This window comes from Accipiter gentilis, chromosome 1 (assembly GCF_929443795.1).
Source record: "Accipiter gentilis chromosome 1, bAccGen1.1, whole genome shotgun sequence".
NCBI classification, from domain to species: domain Eukaryota; kingdom Metazoa; phylum Chordata; class Aves; order Accipitriformes; family Accipitridae; genus Astur; species Astur gentilis.
In genome coordinates, this window is record NC_064880.1 from 37,172,228 (window position 1) to 37,192,684 (window position 20,457).

Sequence of the window (20,457 nt, forward strand, 5' to 3'; positions counted from 1 at the left end):
GTGTGGGCACAGTGCCCTCAGTGGGGAATGGCAGGACCTATGGGGGTTTGCACAGCTTTTAACGGGTTCCTCGGGGCCTGATGGTGAGGAAGGGCTGGACCAGGAGTGCAGGGGGATGCCGTGCTGGGGAGGAAAAAGCATGGGCAGGGCACACGGGAGCCAGAGGATGCTGCTGGTGGGGATGCTCTGAGCACATGAAGGAAGGGGTGTCTGTGCTGTGTACCACAAGAGGCAGGGATGGGATCCAGGCTGTGGGCAGTTGGCACTGTAACAGTGTCCAGTGTCCTGGCCGTGGGTGGCTGTCATCTGGCCCTTGTGGTGACAACCCAGGGTGACACTTGCATTCCTGGCCACAAGGGCAGGTTACTCACCAACTCAAGTTAATGCCTAACCCTGGGGCAGCTCCTGCAGAAGGTGGAAGTTCAGCTGTTCGTGGGCTGTGAGGAGACCTTGGGGGGGGGGGGGGGAACCTGCCCACCCCTTCTGCACTGCAAACTGGGAGCGCTGTGGGGAGGCAGCAGCATGAATGGGGGCTACTGTGGAGCGCCTGGTGCCAGGAGCCCTGTGCTCTCATCCTGCTCCCCACAGAAGATGTGCTCCTGGATGCTGAGCTGTTGCTTAGCCCTTCAAGTAAGGGGGGACGAGGGTGAGCAGCCAGAGAGATGGGGAGAGGACTGGGATCCTCGCAGGTGGCAGGGCAGGGGCTGCATCCTGCCAGGCAAAGGGTGTATGGGGCTCTGGCCAGGGTGTGCTGGGAAGGGAGTGGGCAGTGGTGGGCACTGCCTGGGGCGTATCAGTGAGCATGCATCCACTCAGGGGGGCTGGGCACAGGGAGCTGCAGCTCTGGGGGCTGCAGAGTCGTGACCAACTCCTCTCTTCCCTGCACAGCACCTGGCCGTGCAGGCTTCCTTGCTCTGCATCTTCCACCTCCTCCTGCTGCCCACCCTGCCTGAGGAGCCATCCCATGCCCAGGCCACCAGTGAGCTACTGGCACGCAGCCTCTTTGCCTGTGGCATCTCCACGGTGCTGCAGACCACCCTGGGGAGCCGGTGAGCAAAGGGGATGAAGGGGATGCAGCTGTCACCAGGAGGAGGGTGATGCCATGGCAGGGCATGTTTCTGGCCCCTCCTAGGCTGTGGGAAGACAGGATTTGCTGGAAGTGGGAAGGAGCGTGAGGTCAACCCCTTGCCCGGCATCTCTGCACTGCTGTCCTCTCCCTGCCGTCACTGCATCCTCCTCTCTCACACATCTCTCTAGCAAAACTGCTGTGCTTTCCATCTAGCTCCTCACTGTCTTGCTCCAGCACCATATGCAGCTTCTCCCGACCATCTGGTGCCTGTGCTGCCCGCGCCCCATGGAGGGGCTGGATGTGTGCTTTGGCAAAGCCCCTGACCTCTGCACACATCCCATGGGCTGCTGCTTGGGATGTGCTAGGGCACATTTAGGATATGGGGTGACCTTCTCCAACTTTGGGGCTCTCCTTCCCTTCTCATCCCTCGGTCCTCTGGCAGCCAGGGCTTTGGGAGCAGCCCTGTCCCCTCTTTCCTCCCTAACGTGCCCTTGCTGTCCCCTTCCCTAGGCTGCCACTGGTTCAAATTCCATCCTTCGAGTACCTGGTCCCTGCCATGGTGCTGAGCTCCCACCTGTCCCTCAGTGCCAGCACGGACAGGAATGGTGAGTACAGCCCTGGAGCCTGCATCCCATGGGGCCTGGACCATACCCATGCCAGGGGAATGGCAAGTGACAAGGTGCCCGGTGCACTGAGTGGGGATGAGGGGTAGCAAGGGCTCCTGCCTGCTGGCCCCTCTGGTGATGGTGCACAGCACCCTACTGGTTGCTTCCCCAGGGTCAGGGCTTATGCTGGCATCCTGGCACTTCTCCAGCCAGCAGCCTCTGCCCTGCGTGCTCTTGGACCCGGCTTCAGGAACCCAGTGTCCACGTGCATCACACCCCTTTGAAATTCCCTTCCAGGCACAGCTGTTGCCAGTGTGTGCCCTGCACCGCACTGCACCGTTGCAGGGAGCTGGGCTGCCTCACTGCGAGAGGTGGGTGCTTCTGTGCTGGGCTGGGTTCCCCATCCTCCTGTTCCACCAGCGCCCCAGTTGTCACCTGCATCCCTGCACCCCCAGTCCCTTTTCCAGCCCTCCTGGGGATTGCCATGAATCAGGGTGATACAAGGGGATGTGCAAAGACAATGGAGATCGTGGTGCATGTCAGTACATATATTCCCCTGGGCTTGGGGTGAGCAGAGCACAGGGAACAAGTGATGCTACTGGGGTGGTGGGAGTGTGGCCAAGGGAAGGTGTTGGGCTGCTCTCCATGTATCCTGCCCCATGGGTCCTGTCCTTTTCTCCTGTAGGTCTCTGGAGCTGTGCTGGTCTCTGGGCTGGTTCAGCTGGCACTGGGAGTGTCTGGCGTGTGCGGGTGGGCAGCCCGGCACTGTGGGCCCATGGTCCTGGCCCCCAGCCTCTCCATCATCGGGCTGTCTGCATACAAGGAGGCCGCTTTCTTCTGCTCCACTAACTGGGGGGTAGCACTGCTGTATGTGAGCCCGGGGACCACACTGGTGTGCAGCCCCCAGGGTTTCCCTTCACCATGGGGACAGGAATGGGGCATCCCCGTAGTGCATGGCACATGTTTGGGGCCCCATCGCCATGATGCTGCATGGTGACCTGTGCTCCCTCTCCTAGGCTTATGCTCCTTGCTGTCACCTTCTCCCAGCACCTGGGGTCCTGCCGCCTGCCCTTCTGCGCCTGGCCCCAGGCTTGGGGCAGCTCCATAGAGCCATCTGTCCCCACCCTGCGCACGTTCTCGGTACTGTGGCTTGTCTGCCCCTGCTCCCTCTGCTGTACTCAGGCTTCTCTCCAAGCCCGACTCTTTGGTGTGGGGTTAGGTGGGACCCGGTGGCTCTGGAGCAGACCTGGGTGCTGGGAGCAGAGGCAGGGTTGAGAAGTCCTGGTGCAGCTCCCAGGGCATGGGTGCTCCAGAGGGAGCACGGGGGACCTGTGCTCAAGGGTGTTGGAGCAGCAGAGCCTGAGACATTCCCCGCAGTGGTAAGGGGAGATGTGGCATGGCTCCCTGGGAGAGGTGGCAGGACAAGGACCTGCTGTCTGGGGCACAGCAGATGAGGTGCTGGCCAGGGCAAGTAGGAGAGAAGGGTCCCCTGCTGAGGGTCCCCTTGCTGCCTTGCAGGTACTGCTCCCGTTTGCTGGTGTCTGCATCGTCTGTGCCATCCTCAGCCACCTCCACGTCCCCTGGGAATCACTGGACCTGGCCATGGCACAGCTGTCCTGGGCCAACAGCACCTTCCATGCCCCTTGGGTCCACATCCCCTACGCAGGTGGGTGCGGCAGGGCTGGGTGCAGCCATCTGCCTTTGGCCAGGGCCTCTACCACTTGTCCCTTCTCCCTCCACTGCAGGTGAGTGGGGGTGGCCGCTGCTCACCCCCCAGGCGCTGGCAGTGGGCATCGCCATGGCCATTGGCTGCAGCATGAACTCAGTGGGCTGCTATGTGCTGTGCGGCAGGCTGCTGCGAGCCCCCCGGCTGCCCCCCGACGCCTGCAACCGGGGGCTCTGCACAGAAGGGCTGGGCAGCCTCCTGGCAGGGCTACTGGGCACCCCGGGGGGTACGGCCGCCAGCATCGCCAACGCCTGCACCACCGGCCTCACGCAGGTATGCCCGGGGTGGGGGGAGGAAGGTCGGCAAGGGATGGAGGGACAATGGAGCAGGAGGTGTGGGGGACCTGTAGCACCCAGGCTGCCACTAAGCCAGCACTGGGAAAGGCAGATTTGTATAGCAGGATGGGGGGGACAGAGTGGGGGGTGATGCTCCCCATCCTCACTTTCCCATCCTTCTTTCTGCCAGGTTGGGTCTCGCCTCTCTGTGCAAGTAAGCGCGCTGGTGTGCGTGGTGCTGGGCATGTCCCCGAGGCTGGCAGGGTTCCTCACCCGCATCCCGCTGGCGGTTCATGGTGGGTAGCCTGCCCTTCCCCTGCACTGCAGTGCCTGCAGCCTGCCTGGCGCTGCCTGACTCCTGCTCCTCACAGGAGGGGTGCTCTGTGTCACCTATGCTGTGGCTGTGGGCACGGGGATCTCCTACTTCCAGTACGCAGACATCGACTCGGGGAGGAACATCTTCATCGTCGGCTTCACCATGTTCATGGCGCTGCTGGTGCCGCGGTGGTTCGGCACGGGTCCGGCTCACCTGGCCACAGGTAGCGGGGACATTCCCCAGGCAAGGCAAAGCCTTGGGCCCCATGGCATGATGACCACATGTCTCCGATGTCCTGGAAGTCTGGGTTGGCTCACGACAGCAGGCAGCTCGCTCTCCAACTCCTGGATCTGCCATGGCAGCTCCTGCCCCTTGCCCACTGCTGGGCTGGGACATCCTGGGTGATTCTGGTCCTGTCCCTGCAGGCTGGGTGCCCCTGGACCTCCTCTTCCTTTCCCTGCTCATGGTGCCTGTCTTCTTAACTGGCTTCTTGTCATTTTTCCTGGAGAACACGGTCTCAGGTGAGGGACTGCTCTATGTGAGCTCCTGCTCTGAGGGCTGGATCTGGCTATGGGACTGTCCCCAAACCACTGGCTCTGCCTCCAGGCAGCCATGGGGCTGGTGTGGATTGGGAGGGTGCAGCCAGAAGAAAGGGCTCCCATCTCACTGCGCACCACCCTGCTTTCAGGAACCCTGGAGGAGCGAGGGCTGCTCTCAGAGCTGGCACCACAGAAAGCCGGGGCAGGCGATCACCAACCCTATGGAGAGAGGGGCGAAGCCAGCCAGGCATATGGGCTCCCCGCCAGGCTGAGGGGGCTGCTGCCATCCTCCTGCAAAGCCTTCCCCTGCTGCTTCCTCTGCCCAGGGAGTGAGGAAGAGAAGGAGGAGGAAGAGGAGGAGGGCAGCCATGCCACTGAGGAGGGGACCGCTCCCCCAGGGGAAGGCACGCACTTGCTCCCCAAACCCAGCTCCGGGGAGCCGCAGCTGTCCAGGAGGCTGAGCGAGACAGAGATGCCCGCATGGCACACTGGGGCCTGACCCCATGGTGCGGGCACACCTCATGGGGGACGGGCTGTGCCCCCAAGGCAGCTTGCGAGCCACTTTGCTCCTTGTTTCTGAAGCCCAGGTGGACTGGAGGGACCTGCGCTTCCACACTCCCAGCATGAACCTCATTTCCCTGCTTGGGAGAGAGCTATAAAAACCTTCAACCAACTTTGCCCTTTCCAGGGGTTTCCTTTCTAGCCAGGATTTGCCTGGGAGATGCCAGCCCACCCTCCCTTGGTTCCCTGAGGACTGTGACCACAGAGGGCATGGCCACCTGGTGTCACTGCAGCTGGGGATGTGGATGCCCCTAAAGCCCACCATCACCCTGTGGACATGGCTGGGGAAGGGCTCAGTGCTTTAGCCAGCCCCAAAGCGCTGTCACCCCAGGCTCTGCTCACCTGCTGACACCATGCTCAGGAAGGGCTGGCTCTTCACCTCCTCCCTGCCGAGTCCCAGCTGCGTCCATGGCGCCTTGATGCCCATGGCACCAGGTGTATACTAACGCCCTGGCTCTGGTACACCCCAGGCTGGGGGTGCAGCTCAGCTCAGTTCCCCAAAACAGTGAACCCCCTTTTACCTGCAGTGGGTTGGTCCCAGCAGGACTTACCACTTAACTGCCCCCCCCCCCCCCCCCCGCCCCGGTATTTTTCTTGTTGCTAAACCAGCCAGCAGCGGTTTTGTCTGTGGAAGAAAACATCGCCTTTGACCCCCACAATTAAGCTCAGTGCCTGGGTTGTTTCCTGCTGCCGGCTGGTTACGTTGGCTGCAGTGGAGTCTGCACCAACCCTGCTCGCTACTCCAGTGTTTACAGCAGACCAGAGTCCATTTTCAGCAGATCAGCTCCCCATGCTGCCTCCACCAGTCTGAACTGGCCTGCAAAAGCCTAGCAGTGGGGTAGGAAAGGCTGGGGCTTTGCAGCCCTTGCGTGATGCTGGCCCTGGGTACAAGCTGGAAGGAAGGATGGACTTGGGCTGGGAGGAGGATGGAGCTGGTCCATGGAAGTGGCATGCTCGAGCTGGACCACAGCTCCAGGTTGTGGCTGCTCCCTTCACCTGGTCCAAAGGAGCCCCCCCAATGCCCAGGAACACCCAAAGATGGCTGCAGGGTGAGAGGCATGTGGTGCCACTGTGTGTGCAGGTCCTCAGGGGTGAGTCCCTTTCCTGCCTGTGATGCCCACAGCTGGGTCCTGTGCACCCAGTGGGCACAGGGTGCAATGCACAGCCTGGCCTCACCCAGCCAGCCCCCCAACCTGTCCCTGTACTCCAGCTGTGCCCAAAGCCCAACTGGGTCCTGCACCCCAAACCCTCCTGCACTCTAACCTGGCCATGCAACCCAATCTGTTCTGCACCCTGCCTGGGTCCTGCACCCCAAAGCCCCTGCCTGTTCCCACCTCCCCTGGCACCCGCTTGGGATGCAAACCCTCTGGCATGATCACCCTCCCCTGGCAACCCCTCGAGGGCAGGCTCGGCCCACACAGTGGGGAGAGGGAGGGAGTGGGGGGGGTGAATAGGGTGGAAATGGGGGGCTCAGGGGCTGTGCATGGGTGGGGGGGCCAGTTTGTGGGTGCAGAGTGGATGGCCTCAACGCATGGGGTGCAAGTGGGGGATCACCGCCAGCACGTGGGTGCTGGGTGGGGGGGTCAGTCATCAGGGCAAGGACGGAGCTGTGCTCAGTGTGGGGGAGGCTGGAGGGCTGGGGGGTTACACGGTGTCCATAGCCCCTGCCAGGCTGGCACAGACCTGCTCTGTGGTGTCTTGCGAACCCGGTCCCCGGGCACGGGGGACACAGGCACCTGCAGCCCCAGCTATGCAGGGCTCGCTGGGGTGCAGCAGTTCAGTCCCAGCACAAGCCCGGAAGAGCAGCAGTGCAGGTGCCTGCCCTGTGCTGAGCCTGCACAGGCACGCTGCGGCTGCTGGGGCTGAGGAATACACCCGGGGCTAAGGAACAGGAAGAGCCCCGGCTGCTGCTGCTTCTCCAGGCTGTACCGTGCCTGCAGCCCGAGGGCTGTCCCCCACTGGGCACTAGTGCCAGGACACTTCGTAACAGGAGCAAGCGCAAAACAAAGCATTAAAGCACTTCAATCCACATTGTTTTGCACAGTGACTTGGCGGTGGCACCTCCCGTGACCATCAGGGAAGCTGGAGAGGGACGTGCCAGCTTGGGTCCCCCACCTTGTCAGCAGGCGAGGGAGCAGGAGCAGTCGCCCCCCGGGCCCTGAGGAAGCGATGGCCACAGCCGTTTCCCCGTGCCGATGACCTGTGGCGCATGGTGCTACACATCCCAGCGTGCCCCGGCCTCTCGCATGCCACGGAAGAGAGCAGCATGCTGGGAGCCGTAGTCTGGCCCTCGCCTCCGGCCCGGCATCGCTCGCCTCTGCAAAGCCCCTCGCCCCGACAGCTTTTGGCCTGCCGGCTCCTCTTGCCCTCGGGTAACTCCGCAGCTTCGCAGAGCCCCAGTCCCGTGGGGACACCGGGTCCCCGAGTGTTTCGGCTGGCGCAGAGCCTGCCGCAGGGAGGAGCGGGAAGCAGTAGTGCTGGCGGGCGGCGTGGGCTGCTGCCCGCGTCAGTGCAGGCAGGGGACGGCGCGTGGTTAGCGTGGAGCAGTGGGATGGGGTCTCCGAGCAGGAGGAGGGCTGCAGTGTCCTGCTGCCCGCCCTGGTGCAAGCTGGCCAGCTTAAATGTTAATTTGCATGTAGAGATCTCACTCTATTAATGGCAGCAAGCACTGGATAATGCCGGGGAGGCAGCACTTACATTGCTGTGCATCTGCTGGTGCATTTGGGGTGCTTGTTGTGAGCTGGGATAGGAGCTGCCCTGCACAGTGCTCCCCAAAATGCCCACCCCAGCAGAGCTGCATGTATATGCAAGGATGTGTGTGACCAGAGCTAGCTGAGCATCCTCACCTCCAGGCCACGAGGTGGGGCTGGAATCGTGGAGGGGCCGGCAGGGACGGAGGGTCCCTGTGAGGCCACCCCAGGGACAGGGATCTTCCTGGGTGGAGGGTGAGGCAGAGATCTGATTGCTCTCTTGCAGATGGAGGGCTCCGAGGAGCTGGAGAGCAGCCTTCTGACAAAGCCCTGGGCTTCTGTTTGCTTTGGCGAATCCACTTTTCTTGCCAAAGTGTGCTTCAGGGATACTGGCTATATCCTGCTGATCTCCGACCTCAGCAGCGTCTGGTACGAGAGTGCAGACGCCGAGGCTGTGGGACAAAGGTCCAAGGTGAGTGTCTGGAAAGTCCAGAGACCTCCTTTTCTCCTCACAGCAGCTCATGTCCCAGCATAAACTGCTTGGTGACACGCTGGCCATTGGATCCGACAGGGTTTGGGTGCAAATACCCGGCTTGGGAAGTCCCTGGGTGACTCTGCCCAAGCACTGTCACCCCAGTTGGCTGAGCACCCTCCTCCCAGGAGAGCGGGCCAGGCTATTTAGCATGCCCAGAGTAGCCACATGTCCCCTGGGGCTGCATGCTGAGGCTGGCACACTTGTTTCGCTTGTGGGCTGGATGGGCAGCTAGTTTCTCTAGGACCAGGGTACTAAGGAAGAGCTTGAAACACAGCTGCCTTCCCACAGTGATGGAGAGAATCCTGTTCACATTCATAGCCAGGCACAGGCTTCCATGGGGTGTCCTGTCAGCACGTCCCCCAAAACATACGGGGTCATGCGTCATCCTCTCACCCTAGCACGTGTGTCCAGGCCCCCCACGTGCCACCCCTGCCTGCCAGGACCCTCTGTCACGGAGTAGCTGTGCTGAGCAGCTGGTTGCAGGAGGGGTGGGCATGCGATGGCAGCCATCCCCCAGCTCTGGCAGGTTAGCTGAGCTGTGACAGCTCTCGGCCAGCCTGTGACACCTGAGGTGGCATGTGGGGCAGATGTGCTAGTGGAGACCGTTGCACCCTGTCCACCACCCGGACCCTCCTGGGCTGGCGGGGCAGGGAAGCCTTCCCAGCTCAGCTGGTCTGGGAGAACTGGTGGGGAATGCCTTGTCACGGGGCTGGAATCTGAGGCCCAGGGATGGCTTTTTGCAGTGCTGGGACACACAGAAGTAGTTTGGTTCCTTCTGTGCTGGTATTTCTGCTGCTCTTTTCCCAGTGCCAAGCTCCCCGGGGTGTTGCTGTAACCATAACCTTGCCTTTCCCCAGGAGCTGAACAAGCGGCTGACGGTCCATGTGTCGTCCTTCCTGCACTACTTGTGTGACTTGATGTCCCCCTTGCTGGAAGGGCAGTCGGACACCACCACCTCCTTCTCCTGCCACCACACTGCTGGTGGCCTCAGCCTGCATGTGAAGAGCATGCTGTCAGGACTGCCCTTCTACTGGAAATTCCACTGCTGCCCTGCTCCCGTGGAGATGGTGAGCGAAGCTGCGGAGAGTTTGGGGAGGGGGACGGCCAAAATTAAGGATTGTCTCCTAATGCTTGGAGGTTTTTGGGTGGTCTCGGGCCATTCTGGTGGCCGTAGGGTGCGTGGCTCTGCGTGCTGCCCCTCCCGAGGTTCACTGTCCTTGTTTCTTCCCATTGAGACTTTGGCACCTTGGTCGGTGCCTTGCAGCGAGGCAGGCTCAGCCCAGCACACGCTGCTCCCAGGGCAGCAAGGGGACGTCCAGTTCGGGACGATGCCCTGCCAGCGCCCCACATAGCAGAGCGATGCCGTTCTCCTTTGGTGCGTGCCGTGAAGTGCGGCACAGAGCGGCGGGTTACCCCCAAGGGACCCGCAGGTGCTCTGTCGCGCCGAAGTGAATTAAAGCGGGGGTCTCCCCGGCTTTTAAGGGCTTGCTCTCAACCCGGGGCTGCCTAACGTTCTGGGTTTCGGGAAGCAGCCCCTGGAGCCCGGTGTCGCCAGCCGAGCACCCGGGGGCAGCACCTCCGCCGGACCCCCGGCAGGCGGGACGGGCTCTGCGGAGCCGGGGCTGCCCGGGCCGGCCCCCACCGCCCCCGGCACCCCGGGGCCCTGCGGCCCTGCGCGCACAAGAGGGCGCCCGGCACCCGCTAACCGCCGCGGCGGGAGCCTCCGGCGGCAGCCCCGGCCCCGGGGCCGGCCCTGCGGCTCCGCTGCCGGCGGGCGGCCGCGGGAGGCATCGCCCCAAATCCCCGACACCCCCCCCCTCCCGCCGAGTCCCGCTGCGGGGCGCGTCTCTTCTCCCCGCCTCGAACGGCTGTGCTTGGGCATCACGGGGAGGAGAGCTGGGCTCCCCGGCTGCCGTGGGGGTGTCTGTCCTCGCTTTCAAGGTTCAACTGGGGAGCAAATAAACTCGGGGTCCCGGCTTGGCTTGGGACTTGCTGGCCCCCCCTGGGCGAGAAGCGCGGAGGCTGAGCTGAGAAGGTGCAAAGCCGGAGCTCCCAGCTGGTAGCTGCTCCTCTACTTTTGCTGGGAAACGTGCTGGATGTCTGCAAGGCACCCAGGACTGCGGAGCGTGGCTGGTGTGGGTGCAGGAATGGGGACCAGCTCTGCCCTGCTAAGCTTAATGCAGCAGCTGGCCAGGGGCTCGAGGCAGGCATGGAGCTCACCCGGCAAACCGCTGCTTGCCCCATCCCAGCTCTGCAGTGGACGGTGCCCTCTGCGCGCTTGGGTGGCTGATGGCCGTCACCTCTGTGGCTCGTGCCTGGGGGTGAGCAGAGCCTGGACCCCACTTTGGGCTCACCGCAGGAGCGAGAAGGCTTCGCAAGCGATGCTGCGTTTGCTGCTGTCTCACCTGTGGGATCAGACTAGCCACAAAGACAAGGGATGTGCTGGGGCAGGGGGGTCCCAAATGTCCTCCTAGGGGCTGTAGGAGGTGATGGGCAGGAGGCTGCTTTGTGTGCCTGATGGGCCAGGGTGACTCAGCCTGGCTCTGGGGCAGGGGACATGGCCAGGGCTCTGCATGGGGCTTGTGCAGCCATAAGTTAAGGGTGGGCACGGTGGGCTGCAATGCACTGCGAAGCTGCAGCCTGTGAGACGCCTGCATGTTGGGATCCCTTCTGCTTTTGATCTTGCCTCCCTGGGAAGGTCTTTCCTGTTCCCTAAGCCACAGTTTGACACCTTGGGTCCTGGTTTTTCATCCAGCCATGCCTGTTTCCTGCATAGGAATATGCCAGGGGGTGCACAGAGCTGTGGGGAGGGTCCGGGTGGCACATGGAGGGCTCTCTGTCTCCTGCTGCACCCCAAATGGTGGGTGGAATGTTGCCTAACCCTGCACCCTGTCCCCGTCGGGCTCTCCCACCCAAGCTCTCCACTGCTGCGGCCCCCAGCAGTGAAAGGATGAAGGGATGTGTCCTGCAGCATCTGGCCTCCCTTCTCCCAGCTCACGTGTTTTGACCGCTTCCCACTGGATTTGAGTGAGATGTGGGGTATCTTGGGGAGCCCTGTGTGACCTGGGGTGCAGCTGTTGCTAGGGCCTTGCTGGCTGCCCTGCTTTTACTGCTCTATGGACAGCTGTGCACCTCCCTGGACCTTCCCTAGAACGTCCCTCCTCCATACTAGGTGTCCCGCCACCTCGTGAGGCCCCTGATTCGGATGAGCCTGGCGCTGCAGTACCAGGTGCAAAAGCTGACCTTCCTGCTGCTCCAGAAGGATGCTGAGATCGAAGACTACAGGGAGAATGGGGCCACTCTCAGCAGAGGTGATGAGGGATGCCAGGGGCCAAGAGAGAGGAGCGAGCAGGGAGCGAGTTTCCTCCCTAGCACAGGGCTGGTGTGCTCTGCTCCCTCCGGTTATTAAGCAGCCAGGCTTGTGTTTCATGTTCAGCTGCACCGGCAGCGAGACGGTAGCCAGAAGGCTGGGGAGCAGCCCCTGGGGAGAGCTGGGGGAGGAATGGCCATTGACCGGTAGCTGGAAGAGTTGGGGAGTCGCCAAGGGACTCTCCGCTTTGCCGAGAGCACCTGGCCACTCCCCAGCCGATGGGGATGCCAGCAAGGGCTGGCCCTGGAGCAGTGTCAGGCTCCCTTCCCAAGTGCGGTAGCTTGCCGAGCGCTTGGAAAGCAACCAGGGGCTCCCAGCTTTCCCTGCCGCAGGATGCACAGCCGTGCACGTGGGCCCCCCTCCAGCGCCCAGCCCGCGTCACCACTGGGGAGGACAGGCAGGCAGAAGGCCCCTCTTTTAGAATGTGGATCAGGACCTGCCTGGGGGAGCGGCCTTTGGGGGGAGGGTTGTCCTCCGCCCATGGAGTTTGGCGGAGCACTGTTTTTCGAGTTGTCCTTTGCTAGTGCCATGCTCTGTCCTGCTGCCAGAGGTGATACCTACCAGATCCCTTCTGCAGGAACCTTGCTGCCCCAGGATGTGTGGTCTGATGGGGGTCAACCCTGACTTGTGTATCATGGCCAGGAAGGTGATGTGGTCCAGACCCTGTCCCATGGCAGGTGCCCCACCACAGGAGCCTGGATCTGCCCAGCAGATGCACTAGAGCTGTGTCAGCTGTCCGCGTTCCCCTCTTCTGCTGCGTGCCAGCTCTGCAGGGCTTGGAGCAGCCGGGGCAACCTGGTTTGGGTCCAGGGACTGATGCTGGTGGGCAGGAGGCCTCACTTCTCCCTTGCCTGTGCAGGCCAGGAAGCTGGGAGGAAGCTTTGCCCCAGTGCTGCTGAGCAAATCTGGCCAGGCAGCATCTTAGCAATGATGGGGAAAAATCAGTGTTTTGAATAAGGCGCAGGGCAGAATGAGCTACAACAGGGGTTTGTCCCTGTCCCTCAGTGCTCAGACCCAGGCAGCTCTTTCAAGCTGTAAGATCTGGGAATGGCGCTGAGCATGTCCTGCCACCGTCCCCTGCTCCTCTGTGCGTGAGGGTGCTGGGACAAGTGTGGATGTGCTCTGGGCTCTGCTACCTGGCTGCTGTGTGCATCAACAGGCTCAACCTTATTCTCCCACTTCCCTGGGGTCCTTGCACCTTCTGCTAACTGGGTGATGTGTCCCTAGCCGAAGGGGCCTGCTGACCTCTCCCTCTGACTGGGATGAGCTGCTGGAGCATCCTGTTCCCCTGCAGCCCCCTTGCCCCACAGGCAGGGGAAGGGGAAGCCAGGGTGGGAGGGCTGGTCAGACCTGCGTGGGCTCACCCCTGCTCTCTCTTGCAGACCGCCTGCGGACAGAGCCTTTCCAGGAAGAAAAGTTTCAGCAGAACTTCATGGCTGAGGTAAGGAGCAGTGCAAGTCCTCCTGCCTTCAGCAAAGGGGTGGTGGGGAGCCGGCACCAGCAGCCCCAGTGTGAGGTGGCACTGGTGGGGTTGGCTGGACTTGCCTGGAAGGGGGTAATGCCCACTGGCTCTCCTGAGGCCCTCCTTGTGTCCTTGCACCTGGTCTAAAGGTGAGCAGAGCTGGGGGCAGGCCTGGCATGGCTGGATGGGGACATGGCACTGTGTTTTGTCACCCTCTCACCACTGCCAGGGAGTTGCCAGGGGTGCGAGCCGGGCTGGCTGCTTCACGGGAGTGTGCCATCGCTGGGGCTTCCTCACTTGTCTCCCGCGTTTACTGTGGACCTGAAACACTGATGCTGATGGCAGGCAGAGAACAGGTGAACGAGGAGAAGCCATCTGCTCCGTTTCGTTCATCTGCTGCTTTTAGGGGTGGCTTTGCGGTGGCTTTGCAAAGTGCCTTTCAGCCTGTTGTCTGTGCTGTGCCCACCACTCTCCTCCTGGCATGCTTGGCTCCAAAATCAGACATGTGCTTCAAGGAAACTGGGGCTGGAAGGACAGAGTCTTTCCTCTGATCCTTTTTCATTACTGGAAATAATCACAGAAGCACTAAAATGATTCAAACCAATATGGCAAGATCGGAAATGACTGATGCTCATTGATGCAAAAAGACTCAGGATGCTTGAGTGTTCCTGTGCTCACTGTGAAGGCACAGGAGTGGGGAGCAGCCCTGTCTGCTGGGGACCAGGGAGTTCAGCCAGTGTGTCTGTGGTATCACATGGGCTTTGAGAGGACATCGCTTTGTGACACACATGCAGATGCTCTTGCATAGCCAGCAATAAACCATCTGCAGAGTTTCTAAAAATTAGAGATGATCCCTCTTATATGAGAGGCATTGCATCCAGCGCAGGCAACTTTCGTTTCCCCCTGGTTATGATGGATAGAGATGAATTCACTGCTGGACTGCAACTTGGAGGTTGCCTAGGGACCGATGATTATGACCAGATTACATTCACCCTGGGCAAAGAAAAGACATTCCTAAACAGTAATTTATATCCTTCATGCTTTGAAAGGGCTAATTTCCCAAAGCAGGGGGAAAATTATGAGTGAAATCAGCTCAGAGGAAACATTTAGATAGAAAAATGTGAATGAAAATGGTGAGCTCTTTCAGAAGAATTTCAGAACCACAAAAAGCCACAATTCCACAATCAAGAAAGAGGGCAGTGCTGGCCAAGAGCCCGTTCTGGTTCAGTGGCAAAGTGAAGGCAGCAATTAGAAATAAAAGAGCAGTTTATAACAAATGGGAGAGCGGGAGTAGATAGCAATCAATATAAATTAGAAATTATGAAGTGTAGAAAATGGATAACAGAAGCTAAAGACATCAGGGAAAAATCATGGTGAAGGACAGAAGGAAACAGTTTTATTTAGTGTAGTAGGAGAAAAACCCCAAGCTCCCAGCAACGGGATAAGCTTATTAGTAGATGGAGGTGGTAAAATGATTGATACTGGAGCAGACATGGCAGAAGCAGTCGGTAAATGTTTCGGTGCTGTCGCTGGAAGGAAGCAGGCGGATGTGTCAGGATCGGGGGACGATGAAGCACGTCTTTGTCCAAGGGTCAGCTGAACAACATCTGCTAAAGATGAACGTCAGGCTTGAAACTCAGAGTCCTCCAAGAGCTGGTAGGGTGTGGGTCATGGGGGAAGGTTCTCGGTGGTGCAGGCTGGGCAGGAGGGGAATGAGGTAGCCCTGCACAGAGACTTGTGAAAGCAGCTTGTGAGGAGCTCATCTGGCAGAGCCTTAAAAGATGGGAGGGCAGTTGGTGCTGTGTGTCCCAAGAACAATCCAGGAGCAGTGTCTTGCGGCTGGAACACCGGACGGGGAATGGGAGGGTTTGGGAGATGCTCCCCCTCTGCATCCCCTGGCAGCCAGGTCTGAGCACTGGCCTGGGGGGAGAGGCTGGTGGAGGGATGCAGTTGTGCATTCAGTCTGCCTGGGGGAATCTGTCCTCTCTGCATTCATCCCGTTGCTTTATAAACCCGCTGATGATGCTCTTGGCCCATGTACCATCCTGCAGCAATGAGCCATGAGATGCGAGCAGCTGCTGCCTTTGGTTTGAATGCGGTACCCCGTCGTTCCTCCTGATGTCTCCTAGGTCTTATGTTAGTGAGGAACACCAAACATGGCCTTGCAGCTCTCCACCACCAAAACTGGCTGTTCACCCCACTCTCCCCCATCTTCCTGCAGCAGAAGGGTGGGCTGGATGATCTCGTTGTCTCTGGGCAGGTATTTCAGAGCCCCCGGGCAATTTAATACTCCATTTTCCAGCTTCAAAAAGGAGAAGCATGAGGGGCTGGGGTCCCTCAGGACATGCTGTGGGGAGCCGGGAACACTGCGACCGACTCCCGTGTCTGGGTTTTCAAAAAGATGCCGGACAATCAGCATGGAGTTGCAGGAATGAATTGAGTGCTGGGGAAAGAGCCCGGCATTGAGAAATTTGGAAGGGAAGTGCTCTGTCTGGCTTATCAGGGAGAAAATTGAGAGGCGCCTTGATTACAGTGTGTGAGGGTCTTTACAAGGAGAAAATGCTGGTTAGCGAAGGGCTCTCTTTAATCTCGCGGGAAGCAGCAGAGCACGAGCCAGGCACCGGGAGCCAGAGCCAGGCAATTTTGAGCTAGGACGGAGGCACTTGGGTTTGCTCCCATGGACGATTAGTGATTGGGGCATGCTCCCAAGGGCAGCGGTTGTTCCTCCATATCTTGATGTCTCCAAAAGGGGGCTGGGAGCCCGCCTGGAAGAAAACCAAGTCGCTGGGCTCAGTCTTGGGATGTGCATGGTTGAACGTCAGTGGGCAGGAGGTCAGGAGGAGAGGTCTGACGGTCATTCCAGCCTCTCCCTCTGGGAAATGGAGCTTCAGGTTGTGGATGTTTGGTAGCGGTAAGCACCTCCTGGCTGGAAAGGGATTGTGATGGTGTGGCACAGGGCTGGCGGGTTACGGAAAATCACTCCACAGCTTTGCTCGCTTCCCAAACATTTGCCGCATACCCCGTGGAGAGGAAAGGACCTGCCAGTCCCCCAGAGCAGAGCTGCACTGCCTCTCGGCTTAAACATGCCCTTTCCCTGGGCTTGTGTGCACTCAGCTGTCCAGGACTTTTTAACTAATCATGGGGAGTTTTCCAGCAAAGCCCTGGGAATATTTATACGTTTAGGAAACGACGCTTTCACACACGCAGTTTTTGGCAAGGGTTCACTGCTGAGCAGCTGCCTGGGCTTGGGCAGAGCTGGAGGTAGAGCGGCAGCCGCGCGTGAGCCGAGGCAAAGCCGGCAGCTTTTATTGGCAAGCCCAAGGGGTTCACACCATGAGGGGAAAGAGCAGGCGGCCGAAGAGGGCTCAGCGCCTCAGGGCTGCCCCGGCACCCTTCCCAGTAGCCTAGAACCCAGCAGGTTGGGGGTATTTTGTCCCCAGCTGTCCCTTTGGTTTGCAGAGATGACCCCACAGGGCAGCGTGGGGTGTCCACCCGTGGGTTTTGAGAGCTTGCCCTGGCCTGGCTATGGTTGACGTTTCGTGACATAGCTTCTGCCAGAGCCCATGGTCCAGGTCCCCGATGGGGTGCAGAGTCAGGGGGTCCATGCAGTGCCGTGCCCCCCGCCCCGGGAAGCGCAGGGACAGGTACGCTGGGGACAAAGTCACTGATACCATCAGTGCAAATATGGCCCCTGTGCCCCAGGAAGCTTTGCCCTGCATATTTTTATCTGCTGCGGCCGGTGCGCGTGGGGGCGGCTGCTCCGCACCTCTGCAAGCTGAGCGCGGGACCTCAGCAAACAGGACGCAGCGGGTTCACGGCTCGACCCCGAGGCCCAGCGAGGAGGAGGAGGATGTGCCATCAAAACAAGCAACGCCAGAGAGGAAGATAAACAAACAGGCGGCTTCCAGCGTGGCCCCGGCCGAGGGCGAGCGGGAGCCCCGGGGCCAGGGCTGGCGGCGGTGCTGGCGGCGGTGCCGGCTGACGTCAGGGCGCCCGGGGGTCAGCGTCCCTCTTATTGTTCCCCACCGGGGCTGGGACGGGGGCCAGGCGCCCGTCCCCCTCCCGCGAGGGGACACGGGCCAGCGGGGCAGGTGGAGGGCGGCCAGTGCACCCGCCGGAGCCACCGGCCATCGCCGTCCCGGGGTCCAGCTGGGCACCTGCCTGCACGCTGCCTGCCTCCAGCGCCCGGCTTCTCCTTTTTAACAGGCGCTAAAAATAAGCCCCGGGGAGCGGAGCTGCCGCAGTCTGGCTGAGGGCGAAGGCGGCGGTGGGCCGTGCATTTTGCAGGGCGGGGACGGCATCCCTCAAACCCGCGCCAGCCCGGTGCGGCGGGGAAGAAGCAGCCCTTTGGCTCCTTCCAACGAGGGATGTTTTTAATTAGTGCAAGGTAGCTGCGGCTTTGCAGCTGCGACCGGGCCAGAGCGGGGCCAGCGGCGTGGGTGCGACATGGGCTGCTCGCACGCAGGGTGTATGGCTCTGGGGGAGAAGATGCCACGGGCGCTCGGCCGAGCTGGGCTCCCTGGGCACGCGGCTGGGGAAGGAGCCGGCGGCTGTTGCCAGCAGGGCTGAGCGGTGCAAAAGTTGCAAGGCCCTGGGCAGGCTGGGTCGGGGCAGAGATGGCAGCACGAGGCTGGATTTTGGGGACGTTTGGATGAGCAGAGCAAGCTTTTGTGTGCAGCCAAGCATCTGTGCTGTTCTCATTAAGTGAGACCCATGGGTGCCTGTGTCCTGTTCTGGATTGGGGCCACTTGTGGGGTCCTTGCTTCATTCCTGAACAAGCCTTGGTCACCCCATCTCATTGCTGCTCTGGGGTGCAGGTCCCGTGCTGAAAAAGTGGTGGGCTGCGGTCATGCTGGGGGGAGTGGGGCACACGCTGCCCTGCACACGTGTGTACGCAAGGAGCTGCACGCTGCTGCAATCAGAAGGAGCAGAGGGTCGCTTCTGCTCGGCGTGAGCACATGTGCCAGCGCGTAAGCGCGCACACTACAGCAGGAGCGTGCATGCCAGCACCGACGGGCGCAAGGGGCAGAGTGCCATGTCTGATGACTGAAGGGGATGGGGGACGGGGGCCAGGGGCCAGCGCTTTGTGCCCACAGTGGGGCACCTGGGGAAGAGCACAGGTGCTCATCGCTGTGTGGGGGCTGACTGCTGCGCGGGCACCATCCCCCCATGGTGTTTGCGGTGGAGGCACGTGGCGGGCAGTGCTGCAGTGTTATTTATTTATTTGCTGAAGCCCGATCAGGTGAGGGGGGCCCGTCCAGGGCATGCTTTCTGGGCTGCTGCCGGCAGCCACAGGCTGCTTGCATAAGCAGTGAGTCAGTGGAGATGCACGCTGCTTAAAACCAGACTTGGCATGGGTGCCCTGGGGCAGCAGCCTCCCCGAAATAGTGCCCAGACTGTGGGCAAGGAGTAAGCCCCCAGCAGCCAGGCTGGGGCTGGGCTGGCCGTGATTGCTCCAGCCTTTGCATCTGCTGGGCATAGGGATGTGCCGCGACAGCAGCGGCTACTGTCCCGGGAGCCCTGCTGGGATGGTCCTGCTGGGGATGTGGGGGGGTTCACAGCCGGAGCCCGTGTGACTGCAGCTGTGCCTGGCCACAGCTCTGGCACTGCCACTGCGGAGGGTGGGTGGCACATGGGCCAGGTATGGGCAGCTGCCTGCTTGGTCCCAGCCCCACTTCAGCCCAGCATCATGTGGTGGCTTCTTTGAGGATGGAGGGATAGACAAGCACCATCACAGCCACCCTCCCTGGGGCACTGCATGGCCCTTGACTCTGCAGTGGCATGTGGTCTTGCTTTGCAGGCAGAGTCTTCCTCATCCTTTCCATGACATACCATGCTGTGCCATACCGCGTAAAGCTGTGCCGTGCCATGCCGTGCCATGCCATGCCGTGCCATGCCATGCCACGCTGTGCTGTGCCAGGTGCCGCTGCAAGCAGGCAGAGGGGTGTCGCAGGCCGTCTGGCAGAAGGGGCCAGACCCCACTCCTGCGGGAGAGGCCCCAGCCCGTGCTCGGGCACTGGCCGTGTGGTGCTGCCGAGGAGCAGCTCAGCTCAGGGGATGATTGATCTCGTGTCAGCAAGCAGTGGTTTGAGCCAGTGCCAAGCCTCAGCTCAAACGGGAGCACTGAAGGGGGAGAGCCCCTTCCCCCTCCGGAAAGCGGAGCAGCAATCCCCCCGCCGCTACTCCCGGCCCCGCTCCCACATCTTGGGCATTATTTGCCCCGTGGCAACAGGCAGCTGCCTGGCCCTGGGGAGCTGGCAGCGGGCAGCAGGGAGCGCGCAGGCATCTGGGGTCCCAGCCTCACCAGGCTGAGCTCGCTGGGGCTGTGTTTGACTTAGAGGAGGGCAAAGGGGGGATGCGGGGATGGCTGGCAGGGGGAAGGCGCAGGGCATGGTCTGCCCCTTGCTGCTGAACCCTGCAGCCACCCGTCCTGGCCCTTCAGCTCAGGATGTGGCAGTAGCTTGTACAAGCAAAGGACCTTTTGGGGAGGAGAACAAGGTGGACTTTGATGGGGCTCTAAAGGCACTGCTCTGTGTCAGCAAGGGACGTGGCAGCTTCTCCATCCCCAGCTGATGGAGTCTGGACTGGGGTGTTGCCATCCCCACTGGCTTCACCAGCCACGGGCAGGGCAGAGGAATGGCGCTGCCTGCACCCCTGTTGCTGCCGTCCCCAACTCCCTGCACCCCTGCTGTGCCCAAAATGGGCTGCCAGGTTTACTGACCATGTCCCTGCATGTCCTGAGCCCTTCTCCAGGTCCCCCCATGCCCCCAGAAGTGCCTTTTCTCCTGTGACATCCACAGGCAGCTTTTTTCAGTGTTCCTGAGAGCTTCTCCCTCCCTACTCCTCAGGCCAATGCCCCATAGCCTCTAGCAGTCATGCCAGCCCATGCAGAGGTGGTACTGAACAGCTGGGCACATCTGGGCAGGCAGCAGCACCCAGGGAGGGATTACATTGCACCCAGGGGCACAGCCACCGGATTCCTGAGGCTGCCTGCTCCCACTCCGCTCAGACCTTTGTGTCCTATGTATCTGCGTAAGGAAACAGGGCCATTCATGTATTACTCTCTCTATTTATACCTCTCCCTTTCCGTATTTAGTGTGTGCGCAGGCAGAGGGGGCAGCAAACGCCGGGGCCACTGATGTTCTTGGCTCCAGCACCGGCTGGAATTTCGTCCTGGAATGTATCCTGAACCGCTCTGAAAACACGAATAAATCTCTGTGTGTTGTGTGCGTGTGTGTACACAAATACATAGACAACGTATAGACACGGAGCCGTATAGGGCATTTGTGAGCTTTGCTATTTAAAGGAA

General features: G+C 60.9%; 2 protein-coding genes across 2 annotated transcripts in view; both read left to right on the forward strand.

The window, feature by feature from the left end:
- Positions 1–393: 393 nt before the first annotated feature.
- Positions 394–5,123, forward strand: SLC23A3 (solute carrier family 23 member 3). The gene is made up of 12 exons (XM_049807589.1): positions 394–630; positions 889–1,049; positions 1,580–1,674; positions 1,972–2,045; positions 2,360–2,541; positions 2,691–2,814; positions 3,193–3,340; positions 3,420–3,673; positions 3,866–3,971; positions 4,047–4,214; positions 4,417–4,512; positions 4,680–5,123. The coding sequence occupies exons 1-12, from the start codon at positions 523–525 to the stop codon at positions 5,027–5,029; spliced, it is 1,866 nt and encodes a 621-aa protein (XP_049663546.1). The 5' UTR covers positions 394–522; the 3' UTR covers positions 5,030–5,123.
- Positions 5,124–7,366: 2,243 nt separating this feature from the next.
- The window catches only part of NHEJ1 (non-homologous end joining factor 1), a 44,948-nt gene continuing 31,857 nt past the window's right edge, over positions 7,367–20,457 (forward strand). Inside the window, exons 1-5 of the mRNA XM_049812634.1 lie at positions 7,367–7,463; positions 8,068–8,253; positions 9,174–9,383; positions 11,489–11,627; positions 13,069–13,127. Coding sequence (XP_049668591.1) covers positions 8,068–8,253; positions 9,174–9,383; positions 11,489–11,627; positions 13,069–13,127 — 594 coding nt within the window. The 5' untranslated portion in view covers positions 7,367–7,463. The remainder of the gene's footprint in view (positions 7,464–8,067; positions 8,254–9,173; positions 9,384–11,488; positions 11,628–13,068; positions 13,128–20,457) is intronic.